The 19,718-nt window shown below is 54.2% G+C and overlaps 8 protein-coding genes across 8 annotated transcripts; 4 read left to right on the top strand and 4 right to left on the bottom strand.

The window, feature by feature from the left end:
* Positions 1 to 545: 545 nt before the first annotated feature.
* On the top strand, positions 546 to 2,094 carry AB675_4926 (L-galactonate dehydratase; the record flags this gene model as incomplete). Its single annotated transcript, XM_018145098.1, has 5 exons — positions 546 to 590; positions 646 to 673; positions 724 to 800; positions 847 to 1,496; positions 1,545 to 2,094. 5 exons carry the CDS (start codon positions 546 to 548, stop codon positions 2,092 to 2,094), a joined length of 1,350 nt encoding a protein of 449 aa, XP_017994569.1.
* An 89-nt stretch (positions 2,095 to 2,183) lies between these two features.
* Positions 2,184 to 3,353, bottom strand: AB675_4925 (D-arabinose 1-dehydrogenase; the record flags this gene model as incomplete). Its single annotated transcript, XM_018145097.1, has 1 exon — positions 2,184 to 3,353. One exon carries the CDS (start codon positions 3,351 to 3,353, stop codon positions 2,184 to 2,186), a length of 1,170 nt encoding a protein of 389 aa, XP_017994587.1.
* A 1,187-nt stretch (positions 3,354 to 4,540) lies between these two features.
* On the top strand, positions 4,541 to 6,336 carry AB675_4924 (L-fucose-proton symporter; the record flags this gene model as incomplete). The annotated part of the gene is made up of 4 exons (XM_018145096.1): positions 4,541 to 4,675; positions 4,786 to 4,886; positions 4,936 to 5,932; positions 6,031 to 6,336. The coding sequence occupies 4 exons, from the start codon at positions 4,541 to 4,543 to the stop codon at positions 6,334 to 6,336; spliced, it is 1,539 nt and encodes a 512-aa protein (XP_017994552.1).
* A 67-nt stretch (positions 6,337 to 6,403) lies between these two features.
* Positions 6,404 to 8,197, bottom strand: AB675_4923 (uncharacterized protein; the record flags this gene model as incomplete). Its single annotated transcript, XM_018145095.1, has 1 exon — positions 6,404 to 8,197. One exon carries the CDS (start codon positions 8,195 to 8,197, stop codon positions 6,404 to 6,406), a length of 1,794 nt encoding a protein of 597 aa, XP_017994559.1.
* Positions 8,198 to 8,877: 680 nt separating this feature from the next.
* AB675_4922 (putative N-acetyltransferase) lies at positions 8,878 to 9,414 on the bottom strand (the record flags this gene model as incomplete). Its single annotated transcript, XM_018145094.1, has 1 exon — positions 8,878 to 9,414. One exon carries the CDS (start codon positions 9,412 to 9,414, stop codon positions 8,878 to 8,880), a length of 537 nt encoding a protein of 178 aa, XP_017994572.1.
* A 1,138-nt stretch (positions 9,415 to 10,552) lies between these two features.
* On the top strand, positions 10,553 to 12,047 carry AB675_4921 (NADP-specific glutamate dehydrogenase; the record flags this gene model as incomplete). Its single annotated transcript, XM_018145093.1, has 3 exons — positions 10,553 to 11,013; positions 11,057 to 11,202; positions 11,266 to 12,047. The coding sequence occupies 3 exons, from the start codon at positions 10,553 to 10,555 to the stop codon at positions 12,045 to 12,047; spliced, it is 1,389 nt and encodes a 462-aa protein (XP_017994575.1).
* Positions 12,048 to 12,563: 516 nt separating this feature from the next.
* On the top strand, positions 12,564 to 13,607 carry AB675_4920 (uncharacterized protein; the record flags this gene model as incomplete). Its single annotated transcript, XM_018145092.1, has 1 exon — positions 12,564 to 13,607. The coding sequence occupies one exon, from the start codon at positions 12,564 to 12,566 to the stop codon at positions 13,605 to 13,607; it is 1,044 nt and encodes a 347-aa protein (XP_017994555.1).
* A 142-nt stretch (positions 13,608 to 13,749) lies between these two features.
* AB675_4919 (uncharacterized protein) lies at positions 13,750 to 17,791 on the bottom strand (the record flags this gene model as incomplete). The annotated part of the gene is made up of 3 exons (XM_018145090.1): positions 13,750 to 15,177; positions 15,213 to 16,457; positions 16,508 to 17,791. The coding sequence occupies 3 exons, from the start codon at positions 17,789 to 17,791 to the stop codon at positions 13,750 to 13,752; spliced, it is 3,957 nt and encodes a 1,318-aa protein (XP_017994568.1).
* Positions 17,792 to 19,718: the final 1,927 nt, after the last annotated feature.

The raw sequence follows: 19,718 nt of genomic DNA, 5'->3' as shown, positions 1-19,718 counted from the left end.
CAGAGGGTGACCTTGGGGTCCAACATTTAGCCTGTGGGATCACATCTGCGTTTTCGCCTATGTGTCGAAGTTCGGCAGAGTGCTTTCAGGCTATGAGAAATGTACTGTTTGAGTTTTATCTTCCTGTCATGTCAAGTCTAAGGTGGACAGAGTTAGCAAGTAACTTGTCAGCAGATATGTTGCTCTAGACCTCAGCTGTTGTCGAGAAGAGATCCTGACAGGTGTGACTTCCCATCTGGAAAGGTTGTGGCTGCCGTCGGGTGAATTCGAATTGTGGGCAGTTGCTCCAACCTCCAAACTCCAACGAACGGACTTTGTACCGAGCACAACTCCACGCATCCAGCTACCATGCTCAGCGTCAGCACTACCATGGAACTTGAGGTTACGAATGGACTGCCAGAGAGATGCAGAGGACATCGTAGTCGTCGCAATGCTCACCGATTGACCCGGTGCAAAGGTAGGCAAGAGCACAGAACAAATATATTCGCCACAACTGAGGCAGGTACTTTACTTCGACACCGTCACGATACCCTACGGCAAGCAAAATGGTGAGAATACAAGGATTCAAGTCTCGTGACATTCGGTTTCCGGTACGCCATCACGCCAGTCGTCGTTCGTGAAGGGAGGACATTGCTGACGGCACAGACGTCGCTGGACAAGACCGGAAGCGATGGTAAATGGCATTTACCGCAAGCCTTGTGTATTCGGCTGATCTCATGCTAGGGATGAACCGGGGCCCCGACTATTCGGCGGCATTCTGCATCATCGAGACAGATTCCCAATTTACGGGTCACGGCATGGTGAGATCAGCCTATTTCCACAAGTCTTGGCTGATGCAGGGCTCAGACGTTCACCATAGGCCGCGGCAACGAGCTAGTCTGCTCTGCCATCGACCTAATCGCGCCCCTGATCCTCAACAAGAGCATCGAAGAACTGGCTGAGGACTGGGGCGGGACCTGGAGGTACCTTACTTCGGACTCGCAACTACGATGGGTAGGCCCCGAAAAAGGCGTCATTCATCTTGCTCTTGGAGCAGTAGTCAATGCCTTGTGGGACTTGTGGGCAAAGACTCTAGGCAAGCCGGTCTGGCGAGTCATAGCTGACATGACGCCCGAGGAAATCGTGCGATGCATTGACTTCCGATACATCGAAGACGCCTTGACGAGAGAAGAGGCAGTACGCCTGCTGAAGTCGGCTCTGCCAGGCAAGGAAGATCGTATCAAGGAAGCTCTCCAGAATGAAGCGGTGCCAGCATACACGACAAGCGCTGGCTGGCTTGGCTATAGCGAGGCGAAGATGAGAACACTGCTCAAAGAGAGCGTCGAGGCAGGATTCAAGTACTTCAAGCTCAAGGTGGGTACGGACCTTGAGGAGGACCGACGGAGGTTGAGGATTGCCCGTGAGGTCCTCGGCTATGACCGGGGCTGGGTTGCAGTTGACGCAAATCAAGTCTGGTCAGTGTCGGAAGCCATCGAGTATATGAAACAGCTGGCAGAGTCAGTACAATACCGTTGCCCGCTGCTCCGAGACTAAGCTATGCACAGATTCAAGCCGTGGTTCATCGAGAACGACTCACCTGACGACATCCTGGGTCATGCCGCAATCCGCAAAGGACTTTCTAATACACATCATGGACCAATCAAGGTGGCTACAGGTGAGATGGTCCAAAATCGAGTGATATTCAAGCAGTTGCTCCAGGCGGGGTCCGTGGACATCATCCAGCCAGATGCGTGCCGTGTGGGTGGCGTCAATGAAGTGCTGGCGATACTGCTGCTCGCTCGCAAGTTCAATGTCCCGATTGTGCCTCACTCAGGCGGCGTCGGACTGCCCGAGTATACTTCACATCTGAGTACGATCGATTATGTGGTGATCAGTGGCCAGAAGAGTGTGCTTGAGTACGTGGACCATCTGCATGAGCATTTCATACATCCGTCCAGCGCAGCAAACGGATTCTATGTGACGCCACTGGAACCAGGATATTCGGTGGAGATGAAGGCGGAAAGCATGGACAGATTCGAGTATCCTGGGAAGGAAGGAGTAAGCTGGTGGAAGACTGAAGAGGCAAGAGCGGTCATCGATGCACCGCGGGTATAGCCTGCCGGAAGTTTATGTTCACCAGCTGCAAAATACACGGTGCTGAAATGGGCTTCAAGAAACTTCCCCAAGCCAGCGCATTCCCTGAGCTAGCGTGTTCCCTGAGCCGGCGTATTTCCTGAGCCAGAGTGGTATAGCCGACTGGGTACATCATTTGAATCTTCCGTAATTGAGTCGATAGGGGCCCTGAGGTCGGAGCCCTTGGCAGATGGCGGCTTCGACAGAGCATAATCAATGTAGTCTTCCAATATTGAGCGTACACCATCACAAAGTACCCGATCCGCCTCGACTCTGGCCATGTTCAGGGCCGTTCTGCCGCTCAACGATGAATGTGAAATTCTGTCCTCAATGTCGACAGGCAGTCCCAGCACCTGAGCCGCCGCAGCAATGTTCTCCTGTAAGTCACTCTTCGTGCTAATGCCCGTGATTGTTGACACCTGGAACGTGTCGTATGTACTCTGAGCCGCTTGACTTATCGCGAACCTTAACGAGACTGAAGCCAAAGAGTCGCCTTGCTCAGCGACCCACTGGGAGGCCTGCCTTGCAGCAGCACGTAGTCCGGAGGGCGCGGGATGCCAATCACCAAGCTTTCCTACGGGAACGCCGCCCGAGCGAAGTAGACCACACGCCAATGGACTGGCATTGCACACCGCTCTGACTCCAGCTTTTCGAAGTGCTGCAAACCCATAGCTTTCGAGCCTTGTATTCTGGAGCGACAATTGTGCCCAATTCTGAACCACATCCACCGGCCTCCCGAGCCGCTCACGTACCGCGTCCGCGACTCGAATCATGGCCTCCAAGTCGTAGCCTGAGATACCAGCAAATTTGATCCGTCCTTGATCGACGAGCTCAAACAATGTCGCTACTGCCGCAACTGCTTCCTCGACAGTCACGAACTCGACATCGTGACAGAAAACCACGTCAAGATACATCGTGCCAAAGCGATCAAGCGACCGAGTCAAACTCTTTTTGATCCAGTCTGGCGAGTAGTCGAAGTGGTCTGCCGCAATACGTCCACATTTTGTCATGATGAAGAAGTCTTTGCGACGGTACTGAGATAAAATGTTAGGATGAGACAGAGCCTTCCCGAGCAGCTCCTCCGATGGCTCATAGTACGGGGATGTGTCGATAGCCCTCACACCCTGAGAGAACGCTGCTTCGACGATGTCCAGTACCGAGTCTGCGTCTGGGTCGTGAGTGAGCTGGTAGCTCCAGCCAGCGCCTCCCATGATTAACGGCGGCAAGTTGGGCATCGCCATGGTCGCAGGTTGTTCGGGCATAAACTGAGCGTTTTTTAGCGGGTCAGTTGAACCTCAAGATTTCGAGTTAGGGCGGGCTTTGGAGGCTGGAACTGTTCCGAAGATCGAAGCTGGAAGTTTTGGAGGAGCCTCAGTTGAGCCTCAAGCGGCAGAATCAATCTATCATCAATTTGCCTGCCAGGGAGGTCGCTGTAAGAAATTTGGCGTGAGGTCTGTTAAGGATAGAGAAAACGCTCATTTCTTGTCCGAACAGCTTGGGTCGTGCCTGCCGTTGGGTTCTCATCCATCGCGCTTAGCTCAATGCCACGGTCGACCTCCTTCCGGTTCAAATCGTTGATGCCATCATCGTAGTCGAACAATCGGTTGACGCCGCGTTCAATCCTTAACTTCGAACGCAACAACGCAAACAGACTTGTCTAGTCCTTGACTGCAACACAATCGCGGCGTGCATCCCGAAGTCAACCAACTCGTCTGAAGTTGCGGGTATGCAGCTCCAAAGTTCGATGAAGAGCTCCCGACAGCATCTGCCGACAGTTACCAGATTCGTGAGCAGATCAGCTTCGGTGGAAAGGCGGCCGACGTTCGTGAATTCACGCGTGTGCTTTTTTGCCCCGACGGCACTTATCGAACCTTCGGCGTACCTTATGCCGAATGATGATCGATGTCAGCCCGTGACATCTTCCCACGCACACTGTTCTGGAACATGCACCGTGCTATGGAAGCTTCCGATATTGCTGTCATCTAGTCTGAAAAGCGTCAGCCACACGCCACAGAGTTGTACTCGGCATGTCAATTGCTTCATATCGACTCCAAGAATTAAGCGATGGGCAATAAATTCAGACTTTAGGGATATCGCGCCTGTGATGCACCCAAAACACGCCAAGATAACTTGGCTGATGATCTCAACGAGTCGGAACTCTCTCGTGATCGTCTTCCAAGTCCCACCCCGGTACTACGCTACATTGGCAACGCCTATGGACCATCCCCAGCTTCTTGCCCGCGAAACTATGACGATCATGACCTGTGTCTGCGGGGATCGAACGCCATTGACTCGAGTCGAAGGATTTCCTATCGTAGGTAGGTTGCTGTGTATAAAGCTGGTTATTCCGTTGCCTGGATGAGAGCCTTCTCTCACCCTCTCCACTATTGTCCTGCAAGTCTTCCATTGATCAGTCAAGCCCTCGGAGATGGGCTTCAAGGAGATTGTCGCAAAGCGCTCGGCGCTCAAAACCTCCAACACAGGCGTGACCACCGCATCGCAGCTTACGCTGAAGCAGTCACTGTACCCATTGGCACTCGTCACGAGTTTGTTCTTCCTCTGGGTATGTATGATAACAAAGGCTTCCCACTGCCAGATATCCAGAAGCGAGACAATGGCGGGATCAACGCGGGGAAAGCAAAATGACTTGGCGACTGACGGCATCGTTGACAGGGATTCTCCTACGGGCTCCTCGACACCCTGAACAAGCATTTTCAGAATACGCTTGGGATCACCCGAACGCGTTCATCCGGTCTGCAAGCCGCATATTTTGGGTGAGTATTCAACTCGAAAGTACATGGAATCGTGCTGAAATCAGCCCAGCGCCTACCCACTCGCCTCCATCGGCTATGCAGGATGGATGCTCCGACACTGGGGCTACAAGCCCGTCTTCATCTTCGGCCTGTGCACCTACGCCATCGGTGCCCTAATGATGTGGCCTAGCGGCGTATATCGCTCCTTCGGCGGCTTCTGTGCCGCTACTTTCATCTGCGGCTCCGGCCTGGGCTCCCTCGAGACCGCCGCCAACCCGTATCTCGCTGTCTGCGGGCCTCCCAAATACTCCGAGATCCGGATCAACTTCGCCCAAGCCTTCAATGGCATCGGCACCGTCGTCGCTCCTGCACTTGCATCCTATGTCTTCTTCAAGCACACCGAAGACGATGTCTCCGCCCTCAAGAACGTCCAGTGGGTCTACCTGGCCGTGGCGTGCTTCGCGTTTTTCCTAGCAGTGGCCTTCTTCCTGAGCCACATCCCCGAGGTTACAGATGCAGACATGGAGTTTCAGGTGCAGGAGACGCACATCGCCGGCACGGAGAAACCGTTCATCAAGCAGTACCGCTTGTTTCATGCCGCATTCGCGCAGTTTTGCTATGTGGGCGCACAAGTCGCGGTTGCGACATGGTTTATCAATTATGCGACTGAGTCAACGAATGTGACTGCTTCGACGGCGAGTTCACTGTTGGCGGGTGCACAGGCGGCGTTCACTGTTGGCAGGTTCTCGGGAACGGGATTGATGCGGCTTGTTCGACCGAGGCTGGTCTTCCTGTTCTATCTTGGTGGTGTGATCGTGGCCTTGGCTCTCGCAACAGGTGTCCGGGGCAGAGCTGGAATCGCGATGCTGTACATCACGCTCTTCTTCGAGTCGGTCTGCTTTCCGACGATCGTTGCGTTGGGTATTCGTGGACTCGGAAGGCACTATAAGCGAGGCTCGGGCTACATCGTCGGCGCAGTCATCGGCGGTGGCTGCGTGCCAGCGTTGCAAGGGAAGGTCGCTGACATCCACAACAGCACTCCCTTGTCAATGGTTGTGGCTTTGATGGTAAGTGATGCCCCTTGAAACCTACTCCTATCACCCCAATTTGTCTTGATCGAGACAGTCATAGGCACAGAGCAGATACTGACAATGTGCTCCAATAGTTCATGGTAGCAGCAATGTCCTACGCCCTCTGCGTGAACTTCGTGCCGCGGTACCGGATCCCTGCAGATGCTCTGGGAGATAGCTCGATTGGTCAGAAGAACAATCAGGTGCCTCAGTCAGACATTGAGGCGAAGCAGATGGACCCCAGTACTGGGAAGCTGACGGATGAAGCCACAGCGACGGAAGTGAGAAGCGATGAGATGAGAGACGATTTGAAGACAACCTCATGTAGCGACTTGGCTCGAGGGTTCCATTCAGATCGACCTGGGCGCCGAAATGAGTACTGCCACACCATGCGTACGTGACAGAGATGAACGAACACGGGCAAGAAGTAGCAATGAGAGGCATTTGCTCACCAGTCGAATTCAGCTACTAGCCTGTAAAAGTCTCGCCTGGCATAGGCCGCCTCACACTGCCCTTCTCTCCCATGATGAGCTTTCGTCCTGCACCGTCTTTCTCGCCCATACCGTCGCCGCCACGGAGCACCCCATACTTGACCTCCCTCGCCCCCGTCTCATGGACCAGCTTCTCAATTCCAGCGTTGTTGTCCGCATACTTCAGCAGAGGCGCATCGAACGCCTTAGCGATCTCCACCGGGCTTAACGACACAGGACGGCCGAGGTTCTGATATCCCAGAAACAATCCCGACACCATCAGCAGAGCGACAGCAGTCACTGCGACGCCGCCCGCCATGAAGGCATAGTCGCTTGAGAAAACAGCCTGATTTAGTTCCTGCTGAGCCATGACGTTCTGCACTGGAGTGCTCTCGTTGGCGGCTGCCATCGCAAGGCGAAAGAACAGGTCGCGACTTCCCGCGAGTATATCGTTCTTTGGATCGCTGAACGCCAGCTCGCAGCCAGTGGTGGAAACAGACCGCGTGGACTCCTGTATCAAGTATTGCAGCGCGGTGTTGCCGTGTGTAGTAAGGAAATACAAGCTCGATCCTGCGGTGAAGTAATTCGACGCGTCCGATTCGTAGTTGTTGTTTAGCGCAAGGTAGATCCCGCCGATTGTACTGGGCCCTGCGTCGACGCGCTCGCTGCGGTTGTCCGGCTTGATGACGACGTCGTCGTCGATGTTGAAGGCTGGGTCGAGAGCGATGGTGCTTGCGTTGCCGTCGATGAGGACATGAGTGCTGACCTGCGCGGGATGAAGGGTGCAATTCTGGATCTGGATTTCGCCGTTGCAGTTTTGGGTCTGTTTGTTGGCGATATTGAGGCGGATGACATTGCTGGTGTCCTCGCCATCGGACCAGAAGAAGTTGGACTCGAAGATCTGGAATTCATTTGTGATTACAGTTCCGTTGGGGAGTGAGGTGGGTTCGAGGTCGAAGGGGACGGTAGAGCTGGTGCAGTTCACGTCGAAGCCAATGGAGTCGATGACCGCGCGGCAGGTTCCTTTGCATGTGGGAGTTGGGTACGGAATGGGTGCCAGGTTGTTCCAGTCGTTGACGATATCGCTGAAGTTGCCCGAAAATCTGGCTGGCCAGCGGCCGCGGCCGGACAGGACGCCGGTGTACCCCATCGGAACCTCTGTTGCACTCTTCAACGAGAGTGGTATGGTATTGCTCGTAGGCTGGACAACAGGGCTGCTTGCTCGCTGAAGCAAAGGATTATTGAGTTGGGCAATCGTAACCATAATACAACTTAGAGCAAGATAATTCATTCGTTTGCCTGCGGTCAGAGCCTCCAGCACACTGTGGCCGTACGCCCAAGAGTGATGAAGCTCCCGCACAGTCGTACCAGCAGAAGCTTGTCGCCACCACCAGATTGTCGCGCCGGAAGAGAGGCTGTAAACGAGACAAGGATTGACCACGACCAATGCAATGGCAATGTAGATGGAAGGCTGCCAATACCAGTCATCGATTGCTTTGCCGTCCGAGTAGACGAGGACAAAGATCACAGCGACAAGACCGAGAATGACGCCGATGAGTGATAACAGAGCTTGCCACGGGAGGCGTGCAAGGATGCCCGGCTCCCATGCTTCGCAAGGCGAAGAGCCGGCTTTGTGCACTGCTTCCACCTTCTGCCCTGGGACTGCCGCATCGTTGCTTGTATCATCAAAATCTGCGTAGTGTGCTTCAGCTGCTGGTGTGGAATGCGGTGCCACTAGTCTGTTGCTCAGAAGCTCGTAGGCAGGTTCTTCGCTCCTTGACAGCGATGCCATTTACGGAAGCATCAGATGCGGTCACTCTTGGACGAAAAGGAGGACCATATTGTCGTTCTGGATGCGACTCGGCGGATACATATACCAACCTAGGGACCCTGCTGGTGTACAGGGGCTGCCACATTAGCAGCAGTTCATCTGAGGAGCTGCGCACACTATTCGTTGATCGTGCTGGTTTCCACTTCGATCACAAGGTTGCATCCCTAAAATTGGCAAGATCAAAGCTTGTTAGCACGTCCATCTTTGGTCAAAGGAACGAGCTCTAGAAGCTCTCGCATACGGAGTGGAAATCCGAGCCTACTTACTTGGGGGCCGAAAAGTGCCTCAATCGGCCCGCGGTCCCAGATTGCGAGAGCGACTTTTCCAGGAGGCCTTGTATTTGTCCCTCCAGGGCTTACAAACCCGCGTGGGGCCTCTGCCATGTGTTTCGCCTTCCCCAGGTTTGAGTCTGCTTTCGAGATTTTTCGCACTGCGCAACCTTCGACGTAGAGGAAAGTTGGGGAAGTCATAAGATGCAGGGAGCAGGAACACAAAAGTTGCATGATCGTGCCGTCATTTTGACGAGATGAGGTTCAGGTCTGGTGTTACCGAAAGCTCTGGCAGAAAACCCCAGTCGGCTCCGGTGTTGGGCTCTGGTGTTGACGGAAAACCAACATCTCGTTCGTTTCCCTTGGAACCGCTCATGTTCGGATCGAGGTACGGGGGAGCTTCAGGCTGAGAAAGCGCGTCCCTTCCAATGGTGTATCGTAGTATGGAGGAATATCGACGAAGCCAAGGCCTGCATACAACTTCAGAGCGGCAGACATGCTGGGCAAAGTGTCGAGCCTCATCTCCCGATAGCCAACATTTTGTGCGACCTCAATGATCGTCTCTGCGAGCTTTCGGCCCACGCCTGTCCCTCTGCCGTCTGGAGAGACGTAGAGACGCTTCATCTCGCAGACGTGTTCACCATGCACCGGCAAAGGTCGAAGAGCGACGCAGCCAATGGCTTGGCCGGTAGCATCTTTGGCGAGCAGCAGCTCTCCCTTTGGTGGAACGTACTTGCCCGGCATAGACGCCATTTCCGATGCGAAGTCCTGGAAGGCAAGATCGATGCCCAATGCTGTAGTATACGCGGTGAAGAGAGCAACCGCTCCTTCGAGATCCTGTGGACTGCGGACAGCCTCGACCGTACAAGAGGCGTCTGTCTTGGTTTCTGACTCTTCGTTGCTTGCCATAATGCCGGCATTCAGTTGCCAACTTCTCGCACGCAACTCCTGCGCAGTTCTTCGCTGGACTACAAATTGATCAGAGGGCGTCTACGGCAGACAACAGGGTGGACTATCATGGCGACTGATCACATCATCACAGTTCATACCACCTTGGAGGTCGCCGATGCAGCCGCCGAAATGTTTGTGAGTCATTCAGGTTTCGGCTTCGTACCTGCCATACATGTTTTCGCGTGGATGCGCGTTGATACGTTGCTGTTTAGTGCTGTCAGACCTGAGCACTCTAGCGCCAAGTCCGTGGGGTTCTTTGGCCCTTGTCAGACCCGACATCGGAGGCTCCCTTGCGCGTCCGCCCAACAACATGTGGTTTCTGTTACATGGTGGAACACGATTCAAGCTGCAGTTGCCACAAGCTTGATGTCATTGAAAAGCAATGAGGAAGCTGCAGCCCACTGAAGCCATGACTTCTGGTTACGTCCAGGCAGTGACGTGCCTTATCTACTGCCAATGAAGTCACCAATCAGTGCCCAGCATCTGCCTTATCAGGCACTTCAAACTCTATCTTTGCACCTCCCCAGCGCTTTCTTTTGGAGTGAACCTCATCTGCTCGAGCATTCCAAGCTCCTGGGGAGGTGCAGGATCCGGTGCTGCTCTGGCCAGTCGGCGAAAGTCGTGAGAAGGCAGCTTCCGTTAGTGAAGGCAGGAACCGCTTAAGCTGCAGCTCGAGTTCGTGGAGCTCTCACGATGAGATCAGATAGGTACGCTGCGTCACCGCGTGGTCATTGTCAGATGTCCGCGGGCGCTCAACACGAGAGATAGCTGAGCTTGATTCGAGTGACATGCAGCTATGAGTGAGATGCTGAAGCACACGACTTTAAAGAGAACTTCGAGCTCATCGTTGCCAATTTCTTTTGTTTTCGAACTGCTTCTACTACCTTATAGCCTCATCACTGCTCCGTCACTACCACGTTGCCCAGTGATAACACTCGGAGCTTCTTTCCGCGTCTGACCATCATTTCATTCAACAAGCATTACCTCACTCCGGGACATCTTTGTTCGCCAGCTACCATTCAGTGAGACCGCTCACGACACCTCACAATCATTCTACTAGGCCTGTCAATCATCATTGTCAGTCAAGTTGCCCAACATGACGAATCTACCCAAAGAAGTCGAGTTCCAGCAAGCTTACGATGAGTTGGCCTCCACACTCACCAACAGCACCCTCTTCGAGAAGCACCCTGAGTACAAGAAGGCTCTCGAAATCGTCGCCATCCCAGAACGTATCATCCAGTTCCGCGTAGTCTGGGAGGACGACAAAGGTGCTGTGCAGGTCAACCGTGGCTACCGTGTCCAGTACAACTCCGCACTCGGTCCCTACAAGGGCGGTCTCCGGTTTCACCCTTCTGTGAATCTGAGCATCTTGAAGTTCTTGGGCTTCGAGCAGATCTTCAAGAATGCGCTCACTGGCTTGATGATGGGTGGTGGCAAGGGAGGTGCTGATTTTGATCCGAAGGGAAAGAGCGACAATGAGATCAGACGTTTCTGTGTGGCCTTCATGGGAGAGCTGGGCAAGCACATTGGCAAGGACACGGACGTACCGCAAGTTTTGTTCGGCTCAAGGACGTGGACCCAGTACTGACGATGGCAACAGAGCTGGCGATATCGGCGTGTCTCCTCGTGAGATCGGATGGATGTTCGGTGCTTACAAGAAGAACACCAAGCTGTGGGAGGGCGTCCTTACCGGCAAAGCTCTCAGCTGGGGTGGTTCGCTCATCCGACCTGAGGCCACAGGTTACGGTACGTGCTTCCTCAAATGACAAATTAACCCGAAACGACGACGGGTGTGCTGACATATCCTAGGCACCGTCTACTACGTCGAGAACATGATGAAGTACGCCTCAGGTGGCAGTGAGACATTCGCCGGCAAGCGGGTCTCCATCTCTGGATCCGGCAACGTCGCACAGTACGCCGCACTCAAGGCCATCGAGCTTGGCGCAGTCGTCGTCTCCCTGTCCGACTCAAAGGGCGCCCTGATCGCCACTGGTGACAAGGGTATCAGTCCAGAAATGGTCGAGACCATCGCCAAGATCAAGGTCGAGCGCAAGTACCTCACCGATATTGCAAGCACAGACGGATTCTCCTCATCCACAAAGTACATCGATGGCGCCCGGCCCTGGGAGCACGTCGGCAAAGTCGACGTTGCCCTACCTTGCGCCACTCAGAACGAGGTCTCCGGACCCGAAGCCGAAGCACTCGTCAAAGCCGGCGTCAAATACGTTGCAGAAGGATCTAACATGGGTTGTACCGCTGAGGCTATCGAGATTTTTGAGAAGAACCGCCAGACCAAGACCGCCAACGAGGGCTCTGTGTGGTACGCTCCCGGAAAGGCGGCCAACGCCGGTGGTGTTGCCGTGTCAGGATTGGAGATGGCACAGAACAGTATGCGAATGAAGTGGACTACCGAGGAGGTCGATGAGAAGCTCAAGCAGATCATGAAGGAGTGCTTTGAGAACGGTCTGCAGACTGCCAAGACATTCGTCACACCCAAAGAAGGCGAGCGACCAAGCTTGGTAGCCGGGAGCAACATTGCTGGGTTCATCAAGGTTGCCAACGCCATGAAGCAGCAGGGTGATTGGTGGTGAACGTCCCAGTGAGCTCATCAGGCTGGTTCCGGCGAGGTCTCACCAAAGCTGTTTACGTGATGAAAGAGGCAAATATTCACAGACAGAGAGAAAATGGAGTCGAAGGTGCTCAGTCTCGACTTCCATCCAGTGAATGAACGATAGCATGTAGATAGACAATCAACATTGCCAAGCAAGCTCTACGAGCAACGGCAATTCCGTACGTCTGCAGTGGGACTAACACGAGGTACAACGATGTTCGCACGCATGTACCAGACGCAGTCACTTCCAAACAATATGTGGATCGCATTGGATTGCCTGAGACTGGTTAGATAGTCCTGGCTCTATCAGCGTTCTGACAGGTTGCACTGAAGCACGGGCATAACGAGGCGTCCAACTCCAGGACTTCGCAAGTAGTCGCCTCGCCACCCGCTTCTCGCTGCCTATATATGCACAACAAACCACGTATTACGATGTAACTACTGGACTTCTATAGACGGGCCTCGTGCTTCATACAATCCGCAACAGAGGAGCACTATGGCCGACCAGCTCAATGCAGGCTCACCACCTACAACCGTACTCCTACTAACCCACTCCCGCTGCGCATCCCACGTCCTCGAGAAGATGCTGTCCAAACAACCCAACACGGTCCTCACATCAGCATGGTTCCTCCCAACCCGCCAACTACGCCGTGACGTGCTCAAAGCAGGTCCCATCAACCAAGTCTCCCCAACCCTCCTATCATCCTTCATGACCGCCTTCAACTCAGAGTACTCCCACTTCCTTCAGTCTCTCAGCGACGCAAAAGCGAACGGGAAGGTTGCAATAGCTCACCCGCAGCCGCACATGATGCTCAGCCCACAGGTCACCTCCTCCTACGTCTACGACAACCTCACAACCCACGACCCACAATTTGGGCAACCTGGACGCTTCCTAGCCGGAGGAGACAGTGATGAGGAGCCACACACAAACCCATCCCTCCTCCCCGACTCGTTCTTCCTCATCCCCGGCACCATCCCCATCATCAACTTCCGCCACCCGATGCTGCTCTGCGAGGGCGTCTACCGCGGCGTGCGCGACCAACCCACCTTTCGCGAGGCGAATTCAGAGTATTTCAGGAAGCAGGTTGGGAATGGCGCGAGCCTGTACCCGGTGCGCTTGATGTATGATTGGTACGTGAAGCACGGTCCAGCCGCAGGCATTTCGCCTATCCTGGTCGAGGCGGATGACTATCTGGGCGAGGAGAAGGAGGCACTCATTGGGCAGATCTGTGCGCTGATACCGGGGTTTGATGCGCAGCATGTGATATATAAATGGGAGAAGGCCACCGCGGAGGAAGTGAGCGCGATGGGGGAGCAGCGGGCGCAGGCGCTGCAGACGATCAATGGAAGCGAGGGGGTCATGCAGGGATATGATACGCAAGGAAAGACCATAGAGAGCGAGACGAGGAGGTGGAGGGAGAAGTATGGAGATGAGGACGCGGAGTTCATCAGAGCTTTGGTGGATAAAGCCATGCCAGATTATGAGTACTTTAGGGAGAGGAGGCTGAGGCCTGATGGTGCTGCGCGACTGGGTGAGTAGATGAGCCGTTGAAAACACCAGAGGTGCATCAACTCTGCCCTGCTGATCTGACCACATCGTGCGAGGAGAACATTGGTCCCAAAATAGCACTCATGCCGTGTTTATGGGCACTGCCTGCTTTTTTATGCCGCTCAAACTAGCCTCACCGAACAGCAAGCAAGCTCCTCCCTTCACCCAACATCGTATCGCCGCCAGCGCCGGCACCACCATTCGGCAAGATCGTGAGCTCCATCCTCTCACTCCTACCCAAAAGCCCGTCGATCTGCATCGGCACAGAAGCATCATCACCACGAAACCCGCCGATAAGTCGTTGCCGAATGCCGCCGCCGTTAGCATTTCCTTCCAGTTCCATGTCCTCATCTTCGATCTCATCCTCCCCATCTTCCTCATCGAAGCCAAAGTCTCCGCGCTCAACCCGCGCACACCGATCGAGGACGTCTTGATACTGCCGTCTCAGGTCTGCCAGAGTGATGATGACCCTTCTGCGCTTCTTCGCCGGCCTGCTGTTACTCGCATCATCCTCATCTGCATCTGCAGCGGCATCATCGCTATCGCGCTTCTCCCCAATACCACCTCCGCTACCACCGCCAGCGTTTCGCTCTTTGAGGAAAGCAATCAGGCTGTCAACATCAGGCATTCCCCATCTCCCACCGCCCGCCTTCTTCTCAGCAGCCTCATCGGCCGCCTCCGTCATGCTATCCGTGACAATCCACGCCTCCTCAACGCTCACACAGCTCAGCGCATTAATCAGCGCAAGCAATGCATGTCGGATCGCCGTGGCTTGGGGGTCAGCGCGAGCTCTACTCTGCTGCAGCACCAGACGCAGCCGATCGTGTAAGGCGGCGATTGCGCCGCGGTAGTCACCTTGCGCGAGGCGCAGAGCGTGCACTATTGAGAGGTGGTCGGGCGTGTCGGTGTCGTTGGCTGGGCCTTGTAGGATCGTTGACGGTCGCAATGCTGATGCATTTGTAGTGGAAATGGTTTTTTGCTGCTTGGCAAGGGTGGTGAGCTGCACGTCTAGTCGTTCTGCCAGGTCGGGGTGTAGCGCCCATGGGAAGGATAGCAGTATGTTGACGGTCTCTTTAGTGGAGAGGCCATTGGTTTGGGTGTCCAGGATGCTTTGTATCAGGTGAGTTGCTGACTGCGCAGCTGACCGGGGGTCGTTGAGTTGTGTGACTGTGTCGAATGCGGCGCGGAAGCGGAGCAGGCTGATGTTGGACTTGAGGAGGCTCTTGAGGACATCGAACTTCAGTTCTGGCGAAGTCTCACGCTGATCGGTAGTGAGTGCTTGCAGTGTCGCTTTGCCAAAGTGCACAACCTGCGCATGGGCGGAAGCCTGCTCGAAGAGAGTCATCACATGACGCAGATATCTCGGTAGTCCGTTGTAAAAATCGTCCGACTCAACCTCATCGATGAACCCCAGAGACAAATCGACGAGACTGTGCGTAGCCCTGCCATGGGCGAGACCAAACGCCGCTTGATGGAAGTACTGCTCTGCACGATCAACCTCGTGTCGTAGGAGAGCCAGTCGGCCTCGCATGTAGGCAGCAAATGGCTTGGCAGGCAGGAACTGTGCGAATTGTGCCGCAAGGTCAGGACTTGGACACCATCGCAAGAAGCACAGAAGAGGCCGATAGTGGATGTGATGAAGTCTGCATTTGCAACATGCTCGAGAACATCAACTGCGGTGGCTTCGAGAGGTGCGGATATGTCGTTCTCTCCCATCTGCCTGTCGTTTCTGTAAAGGAACTGCTTGAGGGACTCACGCGCACCAGTCGATCGATCTTGTGGTGAGGATCCATCGGAGACTCCGTTGAAATGTCGCAGCACCCAGGCATCGCGCTCGGTAGTTCTGAGCATGGGTGCGACCCTATTGAAAAGCTCGGCCGCGTCGAAGTTAGGCATCTTTGCGCCTTCATCCTGGTTGAACTCGCCTTCCACAAAGACGATCACAGCGATCAAGCTGGAAAGAACTTCTCGGATTGATAGTAAGCTGTTGAGAAGGTCCTGATCCTGTAAATAACCACCCAGATGTTCTTTGATGGATGTCGTGAGACTACCATCCTGACCAGATATTTGCGGCAGCAAGCCCAGAGCTGCAAGTATCAGATCATTGCTAAGTGCTTCGATGCCGCCAAGTGGTCTGAAGCTGTTCTCTAGTCTGTGAAACGCATCGTCTGAGACCAATTCGCCAAAAGCCAGATCATCGTACATATCTGACAGCACGGACGGTATTACTTGATCGCCGTTAAGGAATAGGAGATCTGTGATTGTAGCCTCGAGACCTTCCGTAAGATCAGGTGGGAAATCGTGGGCAAACCTCCTCGCCGATTGCAACAGCTGAGCGAGTAGTCCCAGCGAGACGCCACTCTCCTCAGTTGAGACTTGCCGATGAGGCCACCGGCTTGAGGCGATTGACTCCAGATCCGAGAGTTCGTCGGTGCTGTTGTGCAAGGCGAGACCGAACCTGTCCAGTTCCTGCAACAATACCACCTTGTCCGCCATGATCAGCACGGGACGAGCGACTTGACCATCATGTGCGAGTGAGAGCGGTCCGAAGCGGGTATCGTTGACCTTCTCTACTGTCCGGTGAAACGTTCGCCAAGATTGGTCAACCTCGTACGAAAAAGCGTCGAAGTTCATGCTGCCTCCTTCTTGCTTCTTCAGGCGTGCTGCTGGCGCGATAGCATCACATATCCGGCGGCACAAGTCAGAGTCTGAAGTTTGATTTGAGCGAGTACTTGTGCTACGCGAGAAGATATTCAAAGCAGTCTCGAGGACTGCATCGGGATATCTTCCGGGTGCCGTCAAGTACTTGAGCACAGTGTTGTGGCATCTTCCACACCAGAGCTAGTGATATTGGGAGTCGGCTCAACGCTCGTGCGCGAAGTTGACGTCACCCAGTTGTGCTCAGGCCACGATCGACCAATGTCGTCGAGGTCGAAGTGCAGTGAATAGACGGTGTAGTGGTCGTTATTGCGCCAGAGGATCCAAAGCTGTGCCGACCCACGAGCATCGAGTTCGCCGTACGGGACGACGCGGAAACTGACCATGGACCATACCGTTGTGCCAGTTGGATCTGGGTCTGGAGGGGTGAGCTTGACACCTGGATAGCGGTCGGAGACTGTCAGTGTGTCTGTCAGACCGCCTCGCACATCCCAGAACTTGAATTGACCTCCATCGCGTGGCGAAAAGGTGACGAGGATTGATCCACGCATTTCAACGCCTTGTAGATGCTGTAGGTGTCCGCGATCAAACGCACTGAGCGTTCGTGCATGCTCGTCGCCTTCATGGTCGAGTAAGTCCTTGGCAACTACCAACTTTCCGCTCGGAACATGCCATACACGCAGTTGGTGGTTCAAACAGACTGTGTAGAGATAGGTGCTGTCTGCAGATGCTTGAATGGCCTGGGCTGTGCGGCTGTCGACATATGTTGACCCGTATTCCAGCTTCCGAGAACCACCACGACCAAGCAGGCTGCTGAATGATGATCCCCATGTGGCATCGTCGTACACCAGACCGTCCCATTTATGACTTCCGCTCTTGCGCGTGAGGTGCTGTATGCTGCCACTGGTGAAGCAGAGGAATATTTCGGTCGCTGAATGGACTTGCAGTCGGAAGACGGTATTGATCTGTAACGAAGTGATGTTGATTTGTCTGTGCCATTGACTGATCCTGTTGCGCCGTTCCGCCTCGCTGGGTTGCTCTTGAGCGCTGAACGCGGCAGCCGGGATGGTAAGATGATGTAGCTCGTTCTTGTTTGTGCAGATGAATACCTCGAGTCCATCTTCGTCCGTCAGATCTGCGAATCCGACTGTGTGATCACGGATCGGGTCGGGGAACTCGAAGAACAATGGTCGCGTCGACCGTCCTGCCGGCTGTTCTGTATTGGTGAGAGAGGCTGGCTCAAGTTGGAGGATGCGGTCGTCGGCTGTCACCCGCCATAGGTAGCTTGTGCTGCCATGGCCTTTCTCGCTCTTGAAATGTGCGCCGCCCGCAGACGCTAGATGTGACCGGGAGAACTCTTCGATCGTTCGAGCTTGCGGCCCTTGCTTCAGCACCGATGCTACAGCTTGCGACCCATCCCTGCTGGGGATTCGGTAGACAACACTGGTGGACGTGGTACTGGCCAACGAAGATGCTGTAGAGTCCGGAACCTCGACCTCACCGTATAGGGTCAGCATGTTGTGGGCGCAGTGTCATATCTCACCGATATCATCTGTTTCCGACATCTGCTCTGCGCCGTAGAGAGAAATGTTCGAGAAAGCCAGCAAGTGGTCTGCGATGTGAAATTCGAGAACTCAGCCTTGTTTCAATCGCGTCAACCGCGACGAGGCTCTGCAAGTCAACGGTGCCAAGGCCCGACTTGAATCACTTGTTCACGTGGAGAACAGTGAAATGACCCAAGATGCCTATGTGACACCTCTTCACGACATCGGGACTACCACTAGCAATGAGGAAACAACATATGGCTGCCTGCGTAGAGGACACGCCGCTGACAAGCGTATGCTGAGCGAAAGCATCTCGAAGTGACTGTTACCAATTTCGCTGGTCTCTGCTAGGCAGTCTCACATCGATACTAATATCCAGCCACCGACACGAGGATCAAGAGCCCCCGAACATCCCCTTCTTACGTTTGAAAGCTCACCTCACTCCTATCCTCGATTGACACTCTCCTCCCTGCTCAGCATGCGACTTCCCTACTCCAGAGAGATCGACCAAGCCTTCGACCAAGTAACACCTCTAGTCGCCGTCGCCTACGATGCCTCGAGAGCACGAAGAACATCTCTATCCTGCTCGCCATCGTTCAAGTCCTTACAGTCCTCCTTCTGACTCTTCTGCTCCATGTCGGCCTCGGCATTCTAATATCCATTAACCCACAGTTCGAGCACGAACACGACGTTCTGGTCACGCCAACAGTGAGAACACTCGGCGGGTAAAGAACACTCGGCGGGTGGGTGATCAGACTGGTTAGAGGGATGACATTTCTGATGGGGTGCGTGTACGGGTTGTTGGGAGGTGGGCCTTTATCTGGCAGTGAATCAGCTCGCCAGGAAGCCTCGCGGACCTCGTAGGCGCTGGTATGTTCGCCAGAGGACTACTCAAGACTGTCGCAAAAGGGGACAGAAGCGAGCCAGAAGAATGAATCATTCCGTCGGGAAGGAGGCTGCCGCTGGCGGTGAAATAGCTTTGGGGGTAAAAGGACGAGTTTGCTTGCTGTTCGATAGCATGAGCATCGTCCTGTCATTTCTTAGTCGTAGCATTCATGCTCTTCTGCATCTGCGTTGTCCTTGCTGTTCTTCCCGCTGCCTTGCCTATCTTGGTTGCGTTACGCATGGACTGCCTCAAAACTACGCCAGGGCAATGCCAAGAAGGCTTAAACTAGACTAAAGTGGCTATGGGTGTGACCGTCTCTGGGTGTGATTTTTGCAAGTAGTTCTGGCGATGGTATGGGGTGATTGACACAGTCCGGCGGAAGGGCGGCGTGTCCCATGGTTGCGATTGGCGGCTAGGAGATTATATGGCTAAGACTGGGTATACAATGTCATGTGGTATACGGGATGTCTGTGGGCTCGGTGATAGAATGTCCGTGGTGCATGTCACAAAGACACAGCCAAATTTCTGTCGTGTGTCTGGTGGAATAGTTTAGCCTCTAGATCCTGTGTCATCCGGTCTGCCGAGACCCTCGCATATATTTGTACTTCACATCCTTCGCACTCAACGTCCTATTCAGCCAATGAAGCCAGAACTCCATGTCGCCTACATCCAATGCATCTTGTCCGCCAGTTGTCTATGGTCTTTCAGTCACACTACTAACACAGTGCGCCCACTGGCACTCTGCATTAGACATCATTGCCATCAAGCACTTCTGCTGCCAGAAATACTACGCGTGCATCAGCTGCCACGACGCAGGTGAAGCTCACGAGTCGGCTGTCTGGCCCAAGAGTCGATGGAACGAAGATGCGGTGCTTTGTGGCGCTTGCAAGCACGTCCTCAGTGTTGAGGAATACATGACCAGCGAAAATTGCTGTACTCAGTGTGGGAGAGGTTTCAATCCTGGGTGTAAGAATCACTGGGATCTGTACTTTGAGATGGATGAAATGGACAAGA

This window comes from Cyphellophora attinorum (genome assembly GCF_001299255.1).
Source record: "Cyphellophora attinorum strain CBS 131958 chromosome Unknown Contig55, whole genome shotgun sequence".
Lineage (NCBI taxonomy): Eukaryota > Fungi > Ascomycota > Eurotiomycetes > Chaetothyriales > Cyphellophoraceae > Cyphellophora > Cyphellophora attinorum.
The sequence above is the reverse complement of the archived record's forward strand: the minus strand, read 5'-3'. Positions and strand labels throughout refer to the sequence as shown.